Raw genomic sequence first — 12,699 nt, forward strand, 5'->3', positions numbered from 1 at the left:
CTATGTAAAACAAATAAAATATACAGTACCATTCAAAAGTTTGGACACCTACTCATTCAAGGGTCTTTCTTTTCTTTTTACTATTTTCTACATTGTAGAATAATAGTGAAGACATCAAAACTATGAAAAAACACATATGGAATCATGTAGTAACCACAGAAAGTGTCAAACAATTCAAATAAATGAAAACCCTTGAATGAGTAGGTGTGTCCACACACACACACGCACACGCACACACACACACACTGCTAGTTTATTGGTTATTCTTGAAGGTGTTAAATCTCCCAGCCCTCCCCCTCCCCTAGAATGACTCATCAGCGCCACCTGGGGAGAACTCTGTATAGGCTTTGTGATGAAGCTATTATGTAATGACTAGATAGATGTATTGCTGTTCCAGAGGAGGAGCAGGAAGATGAGTCTGTGTAATGACTAAAACTATGTGTTTAAAGTAATGTTTAATAAAGTTGTATTGTATTGTTGTTCCAGAGGAGGAGCAGGAAGATGAGTCTGTGTAATGACTAAAACTATGTGTTTAAAGTAATGTTTAATAAAGTTGTATTGTATTGCTGTTCCAGAGGAGGAGCAGGAAGATGAGTCTGTGTAATGACTAAAACTATGTGTTTAAAGTCATGTTTAATAAAGTTGTATTGTATTGTTGTTCCAGAGGAGGAGCAGGAAGATGAGTCTGTGTAATGACTAAAACTATGTGTTTAAAGTAATGTTTAATAAAGTTGTATTGTATTGCTGTGCCAGAGGGGGAGCAGGAAGAGCAGTGGCTGCAGGATGCTGGTCTCTCCACTCTGATCAGACAGCAGCAGCAGAGACCAGACAGAGACAGGGACAGAGACATAGACAGTGAGGACCAGGATGTTGACCAGGCCATACTGCTGTCCACTCTGACCCGTACGCAGGCCGCAGCCGTCCAGAGGAGACTAGACTCCTACACACTCTCCCTGAGGAAGAGGAGCAAACCCGCGCCACGTGACGTCAGGGACGTCTTCAGCTCATCAACCTCTTCTATTGCTCAGGTCAGACTGACCGCTGACACATGGTTTAGTACTGTCTTACTGTCAGACTGACCGCTTACACATGGTTTAGTACTGTCTTACTGTCTTACTGACTGCTTACACATGGTTTAGTACTGTCTTACTGTCAGACTGACCGCTTACACATGGTTTAGTACTGTCTTACTGTCTTACTGACCGCTTACACATGGTTTAGTACTGTCTTACTGTCTTACTGACTGCTTACACATGGTTTAGTACTGTCTTACTGTCTTACTGACCGCTTACACATGGTTTAGTACTGTCTTACTGTCAGACTGACCGCTTACACATGGTTTAGTACTGTCTTACTGTCTTACTGACCGCTTACACATGGTTTAGTACTGTCTTACTGTCTTACTGACTGCTTACACATGGTTTAGTACTGTCTTACTGTCTTACTGACCGCTTACACATGGTTTAGTACTGTCTTACTGTCAGACTGACCGCTTACACATGGTTTAGTACTGTCTTACTGTCTTACTGACTGCTTACACATGGTTTAGTACTGTCTTACTGTCTTACTGACCGCTTACACATGGTTTAGTACTGTCTTACTGTCAGACTGACTGCTTACACATGGTTTAGTACTGTCTTACTGTCAGACTGACCGCTTACACATGGTTTAGTACTGTCTTACTGTCTTACTGACCGCTTACACATGGTTTAGTACTGTCTTACTGTCAGACTGACCGCTTACACATGGTTTAGTACTGTCTTACTGACCGCTTACACATGGTTTAGTACTGTCTTACTGTCTTACTGACTGCTTACACATGGTTTAGTACTGTCTTACTGTCAGACTGACCGCTTACACATGGTTTAGTACTGTCTTACTGTCAGACTGACCGCTTACACATGGTTTAGTACTGTCTTACTGTCTCACTGACCGCTTACACATGGTTTAGTACTGTCTTACTGTCTTACTGACTGCTTACACATGGTTTAGTACTGTCTTACTGTCTTACTGACCGCTTACACATGGTTTAGTACTGTCTTACTGTCAGACTGACTGCTTACACATGGTTTAGTACTGTCTTACTGTCAGACTGACTGCTTACACATGGTTTAGTACTGTCTTACTGTCTCACTGACCGCTTACACATGGTTTAGTACTGTCTTACTGTCTTACTGACCGCTTACACATGGTTTAGTACTGTCTTACTGTCTCACTGACCGCTTACACATGGTTTAGTACTGTCTTACTGTCAGACTGACTGCTTACACATGGTTTAGTACTGTCTTACTGTCAGACTGACCGCTTACACATGGTTTAGTACTGTCTTACTGTCTTACTGACCGCTTACACATGGTTTAGTACTGTCTTACTGTCAGACTGACCACTTACACATGGTTTAGTACTGTCTTACTGACCGCTTACACATGGTTTAGTACTGTCTTACTGTCTTACTGACTGCTTACACATGGTTTAGTACTGTCTTACTGTCAGACTGACCGCTTACACATGGTTTAGTACTGTCTTACTGTCAGACTGACCGCTTACACATGGTTTAGTACTGTCTTACTGTCTCACTGACCGCTTACACATGGTTTAGTACTGTCTTACTGTCTTACTGACTGCTTACACATGGTTTAGTACTGTCTTACTGTCTTACTGACCGCTTACACATGGTTTAGTACTGTCTTACTGTCAGACTGACTGCTTACACATGGTTTAGTACTGTCTTACTGTCAGACTGACTGCTTACACATGGTTTAGTACTGTCTTACTGTCTCACTGACCGCTTACACATGGTTTAGTACTGTCTTACTGTCTTACTGACCGCTTACACATGGTTTAGTACTGTCTTACTGTCTCACTGACCGCTTACACATGGTTTAGTACTGTCTTACTGTCTTACTGACTGCTTACACATGGTTTAGTACTGTCTTACTGTCTTACTGACCGCTTACACATGGTTTAGTACTGTCTTACTGTCAGACTGACTGCTTACACATGGTTTAGTACTGTCTTACTGTCAGACTGACTGCTTACACATGGTTTAGTACTGTCTTACTGTCAGACTGACTGCTTACACATGGTTTAGTACTGTCTTACTGTCAGACTGACTGCTTACACATGGTTTAGTACTGTCTTACTGTCAGACTGACCGCTTACACATGGTTTAGTACTGTCTTACTGTCAGACTGACCGCTTACACATGGTTTAGTACTGTCTTACTGTCAGACTGACTGCTTACACATGGTTTAGTACTGTCTTACTGTCAGACTGACTGCTTACACATGGTTTAGTACTGTCTTACTGTCAGACTGACTGCTTACACATGGTTTAGTACTGTCTTACTGTCAGACTGACTGCTTACACATGGTTTAGTACTGTCTTACTGTCAGACTGACCGCTTACACATGGTTTAGTACTGTCTTACTGTCTTACTGACCGCTTACACATGGTTTAGTACTGTCTTACTGACCGCTTACACATGGTTTAGTACTGTCTTACTGTCTTACTGACTGCTTACACATGGTTTAGTACTGTCTTACTGTCTTACTGACCGCTTACACATGGTTTAGTACTGTCTTACTGACTGCTTACACATGGTTTAGTACTGTCTTACTGTCTTACTGACTGCTTACACATGGTTTAGTACTGTCTTACTGTCTTACTGACCGCTTACACATGGTTTAGTACTGTCTTACTGTCTCACTGACCGCTTACACATGGTTTAGTACTGTCTTACTGTCTTACTGACTGCTTACACATGGTTTAGTACTGTCTTACTGTCTTACTGACCGCTTACACATGGTTTAGTACTGTCTTACTGTCAGACTGACTGCTTACACATGGTTTAGTACTGTCTTACTGTCAGACTGACTGCTTACACATGGTTTAGTACTGTCTTACTGTCTCACTGACCGCTTACACATGGTTTAGTACTGTCTTACTGTCTTACTGACCGCTTACACATGGTTTAGTACTGTCTTACTGTCTCACTGACCGCTTACACATGGTTTAGTACTGTCTTACTGTCTTACTGACTGCTTACACATGGTTTAGTACTGTCTTACTGTCTTACTGACCGCTTACACATGGTTTAGTACTGTCTTACTGTCAGACTGACTGCTTACACATGGTTTAGTACTGTCTTACTGTCAGACTGACTGCTTACACATGGTTTAGTACTGTCTTACTGTCAGACTGACTGCTTACACATGGTTTAGTACTGTCTTACTGTCAGACTGACTGCTTACACATGGTTTAGTACTGTCTTACTGTCAGACTGACTGCTTACACATGGTTTAGTACTGTCTTACTGTCAGACTGACCGCTTACACATGGTTTAGTACTGTCTTACTGTCTTACTGACCGCTTACACATGGTTTAGTACTGTCTTACTGACCGCTTACACATGGTTTAGTACTGTCTTACTGTCTTACTGACTGCTTACACATGGTTTAGTACTGTCTTACTGTCTTACTGACCGCTTACACATGGTTTAGTACTGTCTTACTGACTGCTTACACATGGTTTAGTACTGTCTTACTGTCTTACTGACTGCTTACACATGGTTTAGTACTGTCTTACTGTCTTACTGACCGCTTACACATGGTTTAGTACTGTCTTACTGACTGCTTACACATGGTTTAGTACTGTCTTACTGTCTTACTGACCGCTTACACATGGTTTAGTACTGTCTTACTGTCAGACTGACTGCTTACACATGGTTTAGTACTGTCTTACTGTCTTACTGACCGCTTACACATGGTTTAGTACTGTCTTACTGTCTTACTGACCGCTTACACATGGTTTAGTACTGTCTTACTGTCTTACTGACCGCTTACACATGGTTTAGTACTGTCTTACTGTCAGACTGACTGCTTACACATGGTTTAGTACTGTCTTACTGTCTTACTGTCTTACTGACTGCTTACACATGGTTTAGTACTGTCTTACTGTCTTACTGACCGCTTACACATGGTTTAGTACTGTCTTACTGACTGCTTACACATGGTTTAGTACTGTCTTACTGTCTTACTGACCGCTTACACATGGTTTAGTACTGTCTTACTGACCACTTACACATGGTTTAGTACTGTCTTACTGTCAGACTGACCGCTTACACATGGTTTAGTACTGTCTTACTGTCTTACTGACCGCTTACACATGGTTTAGTACTGTCTTACTGTCAGACTGACTGCTTACACATGGTTTAGTACTGTCTTACTGTCTTACTGACTGCTTACACATGGTTTAGTACTGTCTTACTGTCAGACTGACCGCTTACACATGGTTTAGTACTGTCTTACTGTCAGACTGACTGCTTACACATGGTTTAGTACTGTCTTACTGTCTTACTGACTGCTTACACATGGTTTAGTACTGTCTTACTGTCTTACTGACCGCTTACACATGGTTTAGTACTGTCTTACTGACTGCTTACACATGGTTTAGTACTGTCTTACTGACCGCTTACACATGGTTTAGTACTGTCTTACTGTCAGACTGACTGCTTACACATGGTTTAGTACTGTCTTACTGTCTTACTGACCGCTTACACATGGTTTAGTACTGTCTTACTGTCTTACTGACCGCTTACACATGGTTTAGTACTGTCTTACTGTCTTACTGACTGCTTACACATGGTTTAGTACTGTCTTACTGTCTTACTGACCGCTTACACATGGTTTAGTACTGTCTTACTGTCAGACTGACTGCTTACACATGGTTTAGTACTGTCTTACTGTCTTACTGACCGCTTACACATGGTTTAGTACTGTCTTACTGTCTTACTGACTGCTTACACATGGTTTAGTACTGTCTTACTGTCAGACTGACTGCTTACACGTGGTTTAGTACTGTCTTACTGTCTTACTGACCGCTTACACATGGTTTAGTACTGTCTTACTGTCTTACTGACCGCTTACACATGGTTTAGTACTGTCTTACTGACTGCTTACACATGGTTTAGTACTGTCTTACTGTCTTACTGACCGCTTACACATGGTTTAGTACTGTCTTACTGTCAGACTGACTGCTTACACATGGTTTAGTACTGTCTTACTGTCTTACTGACCGCTTACACATGGTTTAGTACTGTCTTACTGTCTTACTGACTGCTTACACATGGTTTAGTACTGTCTTACTGTCAGACTGACTGCTTACACATGGTTTAGTACTGTCTTACTGTCTTACTGACCGCTTACACATGGTTTAGTACTGTCTTACTGTCTTACTGACTGCTTACACATGGTTTAGTACTGTCTTACTGTCAGACTGACCGCTTACACATGGTTTAGTACTGTCTTACTGTCAGACTGACCGCTTACACATGGTTTAGTACTGTCTTACTGTCTCACTGACCGCTTACACATGGTTTAGTACTGTCTTACTGTCTTACTGACTGCTTACACATGGTTTAGTACTGTCTTACTGTCTTACTGACCGCTTACACATGGTTTAGTACTGTCTTACTGTCAGACTGACTGCTTACACATGGTTTAGTACTGTCTTACTGTCAGACTGACTGCTTACACATGGTTTAGTACTGTCTTACTGTCTCACTGACCGCTTACACATGGTTTAGTACTGTCTTACTGTCTTACTGACCGCTTACACATGGTTTAGTACTGTCTTACTGTCTCACTGACCGCTTACACATGGTTTAGTACTGTCTTACTGTCTTACTGACTGCTTACACATGGTTTAGTACTGTCTTACTGTCTTACTGACCGCTTACACATGGTTTAGTACTGTCTTACTGTCAGACTGACTGCTTACACATGGTTTAGTACTGTCTTACTGTCAGACTGACTGCTTACACATGGTTTAGTACTGTCTTACTGTCAGACTGACTGCTTACACATGGTTTAGTACTGTCTTACTGTCAGACTGACTGCTTACACATGGTTTAGTACTGTCTTACTGTCAGACTGACCGCTTACACATGGTTTAGTACTGTCTTACTGTCAGACTGACCGCTTACACATGGTTTAGTACTGTCTTACTGTCAGACTGACTGCTTACACATGGTTTAGTACTGTCTTACTGTCAGACTGACTGCTTACACATGGTTTAGTACTGTCTTACTGTCAGACTGACTGCTTACACATGGTTTAGTACTGTCTTACTGTCAGACTGACTGCTTACACATGGTTTAGTACTGTCTTACTGTCAGACTGACCGCTTACACATGGTTTAGTACTGTCTTACTGTCTTACTGACCGCTTACACATGGTTTAGTACTGTCTTACTGACCGCTTACACATGGTTTAGTACTGTCTTACTGTCTTACTGACTGCTTACACATGGTTTAGTACTGTCTTACTGTCTTACTGACCGCTTACACATGGTTTAGTACTGTCTTACTGACTGCTTACACATGGTTTAGTACTGTCTTACTGTCTTACTGACTGCTTACACATGGTTTAGTACTGTCTTACTGTCTTACTGACCGCTTACACATGGTTTAGTACTGTCTTACTGTCTCACTGACCGCTTACACATGGTTTAGTACTGTCTTACTGTCTTACTGACTGCTTACACATGGTTTAGTACTGTCTTACTGTCTTACTGACCGCTTACACATGGTTTAGTACTGTCTTACTGTCAGACTGACTGCTTACACATGGTTTAGTACTGTCTTACTGTCAGACTGACTGCTTACACATGGTTTAGTACTGTCTTACTGTCTCACTGACCGCTTACACATGGTTTAGTACTGTCTTACTGTCTTACTGACCGCTTACACATGGTTTAGTACTGTCTTACTGTCTCACTGACCGCTTACACATGGTTTAGTACTGTCTTACTGTCTTACTGACTGCTTACACATGGTTTAGTACTGTCTTACTGTCTTACTGACCGCTTACACATGGTTTAGTACTGTCTTACTGTCAGACTGACTGCTTACACATGGTTTAGTACTGTCTTACTGTCAGACTGACTGCTTACACATGGTTTAGTACTGTCTTACTGTCAGACTGACTGCTTACACATGGTTTAGTACTGTCTTACTGTCAGACTGACTGCTTACACATGGTTTAGTACTGTCTTACTGTCAGACTGACTGCTTACACATGGTTTAGTACTGTCTTACTGTCAGACTGACCGCTTACACATGGTTTAGTACTGTCTTACTGTCTTACTGACCGCTTACACATGGTTTAGTACTGTCTTACTGACCGCTTACACATGGTTTAGTACTGTCTTACTGTCTTACTGACTGCTTACACATGGTTTAGTACTGTCTTACTGTCTTACTGACCGCTTACACATGGTTTAGTACTGTCTTACTGACTGCTTACACATGGTTTAGTACTGTCTTACTGTCTTACTGACTGCTTACACATGGTTTAGTACTGTCTTACTGTCTTACTGACCGCTTACACATGGTTTAGTACTGTCTTACTGACTGCTTACACATGGTTTAGTACTGTCTTACTGTCTTACTGACCGCTTACACATGGTTTAGTACTGTCTTACTGTCAGACTGACTGCTTACACATGGTTTAGTACTGTCTTACTGTCTTACTGACCGCTTACACATGGTTTAGTACTGTCTTACTGTCTTACTGACCGCTTACACATGGTTTAGTACTGTCTTACTGTCTTACTGACCGCTTACACATGGTTTAGTACTGTCTTACTGTCAGACTGACTGCTTACACATGGTTTAGTACTGTCTTACTGTCTTACTGTCTTACTGACTGCTTACACATGGTTTAGTACTGTCTTACTGTCTTACTGACCGCTTACACATGGTTTAGTACTGTCTTACTGACTGCTTACACATGGTTTAGTACTGTCTTACTGTCTTACTGACCGCTTACACATGGTTTAGTACTGTCTTACTGACCACTTACACATGGTTTAGTACTGTCTTACTGTCAGACTGACCGCTTACACATGGTTTAGTACTGTCTTACTGTCTTACTGACCGCTTACACATGGTTTAGTACTGTCTTACTGTCAGACTGACTGCTTACACATGGTTTAGTACTGTCTTACTGTCTTACTGACTGCTTACACATGGTTTAGTACTGTCTTACTGTCAGACTGACCGCTTACACATGGTTTAGTACTGTCTTACTGTCAGACTGACTGCTTACACATGGTTTAGTACTGTCTTACTGTCTTACTGACTGCTTACACATGGTTTAGTACTGTCTTACTGTCTTACTGACCGCTTACACATGGTTTAGTACTGTCTTACTGACTGCTTACACATGGTTTAGTACTGTCTTACTGACCGCTTACACATGGTTTAGTACTGTCTTACTGTCAGACTGACTGCTTACACATGGTTTAGTACTGTCTTACTGTCTTACTGACCGCTTACACATGGTTTAGTACTGTCTTACTGTCTTACTGACCGCTTACACATGGTTTAGTACTGTCTTACTGTCTTACTGACTGCTTACACATGGTTTAGTACTGTCTTACTGTCTTACTGACCGCTTACACATGGTTTAGTACTGTCTTACTGTCAGACTGACTGCTTACACATGGTTTAGTACTGTCTTACTGTCTTACTGACCGCTTACACATGGTTTAGTACTGTCTTACTGTCTTACTGACTGCTTACACATGGTTTAGTACTGTCTTACTGTCAGACTGACTGCTTACACGTGGTTTAGTACTGTCTTACTGACCGCTTACACATGGTTTAGTACTGTCTTACTGTCTTACTGACCGCTTACACATGGTTTAGTACTGTCTTACTGACTGCTTACACATGGTTTAGTACTGTCTTACTGTCTTACTGACCGCTTACACATGGTTTAGTACTGTCTTACTGTCAGACTGACTGCTTACACATGGTTTAGTACTGTCTTACTGTCTTACTGACCGCTTACACATGGTTTAGTACTGTCTTACTGTCTTACTGACTGCTTACACATGGTTTAGTACTGTCTTACTGTCAGACTGACAGCTTACACATGGTTTAGTACTGTCTTACTGTCTTACTGACCGCTTACACATGGTTTAGTACTGTCTTACTGACCGCTTACACATGGTTTAGTACTGTCTTACTGTCTTACTGACCGCTTACACATGGTTTAGTACTGTCTTACTGACCGCTTACACATGGTTTAGTACTGTCTTACTGTCTTACTGACCGCTTACACATGGTTTAGTACTGTCTTACTGTCAGACTGACCGCTTACACATGGTTTAGTACTGTCTTACTGTCAGACTGACTGCTTACACATGGTTTAGTACTGTCTTACTGTCAGACTGACTGCTTACACATGGTTTAGTACTGTATTACTGTCAGACTGACCGCTTACACATGGTTTAGTACTGTCTTACTGTCAGACTGACCGCTTACACATGGTTTAGTACTGTCTTACTGTCTTACTGACCGCTTACACATGGTTTAGTACTGTCTTACTGTCAGACTGACTGCTTACACATGGTTTAGTACTGTCTTACTGTCAGACTGACTGCTTACACATGGTTTAGTACTGTATTACTGTCAGACTGACCGCTTACACATGGTTTAGTACTGTCTTACTGTCAGACTGACCGCTTACACATGGTTTAGTACTGTCTTACTGTCTTACTGACCGCTTACACATGGTTTAGTACTGTCTTACTGTCTTACTGACCGCTTACACATGGTTTAGTACTGTCTTACTGACTGCTTACACATGGTTTAGTACTGTCTTACTGTCAGACTGACTGCTTACACATGGTTTAGTACTGTCTTACTGTCTTACTGACCGCTTACACATGGTTTAGTACTGTCTTACTGTCTTACTGACCGCTTACACATGGTTTAGTACTGTCTTACTGACTGCTTACACATGGTTTAGTACTGTCTTACTGTCAGACTGACTGCTTACACATGGTTTAGTACTGTCTTACTGTCAGACTGACTGCTTACACATGGTTTAGTACTGTCTTACTGTCTTACTGACCGCTTACACATGGTTTAGTACTGTCTTACTGTCTTACTGACCGCTTACACATGGTTTAGTACTGTCTTACTGTCTTACTGACCGCTTACACATGGTTTAGTACTGTCTTACTGACTGCTTACACATGGTTTAGTACTGTCTTACTGTCTTACTGACCGCTTACACATGGTTTAGTACTGTCTTACTGTCTTACTGACCGCTTACACATGGTTTAGTACTGTCTTACTGTCTTACTGACCGCTTACACATGGTTTAGTACTGTCTTACTGACTGCTTACACATGGTTTAGTACTGTCTTACTGTCAGACTGACTGCTTACACATGGTTTAGTACTGTCTTACTGTCAGACTGACTGCTTACACATGGTTTAGTACTGTCTTACTGTCTTACTGACCGCTTACACATGGTTTAGTACTGTCTTACTGTCAGACTGACTGCTTACACATGGTTTAGTACTGTCTTACTGTCTTACTGACCGCTTACACATGGTTTAGTACTGTCTTACTGTCAGACTGACTGCTTACACATGGTTTAGTACTGTCTTACTGTCTTACTGACTGCTTACACATGGTTTAGTACTGTCTTACTGTCAGACTGACTGCTTACACATGGTTTAGTACTGTCTTACCTTCTTACTGACCGCTTACACATGGTTTAGTACTGTCTTACTGTCAGACTGACTGCTTACACATGGTTTAGTACTGTCTTACTGTCAGACTGACTGCTTACACATGGTTTAGTACTGTCTTACTGTCTTACTGACTGCTTACACATGGTTTAGTACTGTCTTACTGTCTTACTGACCGCTTACACATGGTTTAGTACTGTCTTACTGTCCCACTGACTGCTGACACATTGTTAGTACTGTCTTACTGTCAGACTGACTGCTGACACGGTGTTAGTACTGTCTTACTGTCCCACTGACTGCTGACACATTGTTAGTACTGTCTTACTGTCCCACTGACTGCTGACACATTGTTAGTACTGTCTTACTGTCAGACTGACTGCTGACACATTGTTAATACTGTCTTACTGTCCCACTGACTGCTGAAACATTGTTAGTACTGTCTTACTGTCCCACTGACTGCTGACACATTGTTAGTACTGTCTTACTGTCCCACTGACTGCTTACACATTGTTGGTACTGTCTTACTGTCAGACTGACTGCTGACACATTGTTAATACTGTCTTACTGTCCCACTGACTGCTGACACATTGTTAATACTGTCTTACTGTCAGACTGACTGCTGACACATTTTTAATACTGTCTTACTGTCAGACTGACTGCTGACACATTGTTAATACTGTCTTACTGTCAGACTGACTGCTGACACATTGTTAATACTGTCTTACTGTCCCACTGACTGCTGACACATTGTTAATACTGTTTTACTGTCACTGTTCTTCCTCAAGGAGCAATCTGTAGGATTTCCTTTCCACATTGCACCATTGAGAAGAGTCAGTATGAAGCAATCTGTCCATAGATATTATTTATTCTGTGATAACAGGATGGATTTCCTGTTCATGCAGCTGAAACGAAACAAATACATACACACACAATTGTGTGTGTGCTTTCAAGCATTTGTTCTTTGATTTTACACCAGCTGAGTCAAGTACACATCCAATGAAAGGTTTACTCTAGTCCACACAGAGCACATCTCCCAGAATCCCTTTGGTTAAATAATAGCCTTCACTGCATTCATTCCTCTATTCTCGCTGATGCTGGAGTTCTATAAAGACAGTTGACCTATCAGAATAAAGGGAAATCACATGT

At 41.5% G+C, this 12,699-nt stretch overlaps 1 protein-coding gene across 2 annotated transcripts in view; it reads left to right on the forward strand.

Annotated features, from left to right (window-relative positions):
- The window catches only part of LOC139553854 (rho GTPase-activating protein 40-like), a 47,910-nt gene that overhangs the window by 10,069 nt on the left and 25,142 nt on the right, over nt 1–12,699 (forward strand). For both annotated transcript variants that reach the window (XM_071366609.1, XM_071366601.1), the window contains exon 3: nt 754–1,028. In XM_071366609.1, coding sequence (XP_071222710.1) covers nt 754–1,028 — 275 coding nt within the window. The remainder of the gene's footprint in view (nt 1–753; nt 1,029–12,699) is intronic.

The sequence above is a fragment of the Salvelinus alpinus genome, chromosome 2 (genome assembly GCF_045679555.1).
Source record: "Salvelinus alpinus chromosome 2, SLU_Salpinus.1, whole genome shotgun sequence".
In the NCBI taxonomy this organism is placed as follows: Eukaryota; Metazoa; Chordata; class Actinopteri; order Salmoniformes; family Salmonidae; genus Salvelinus; species Salvelinus alpinus.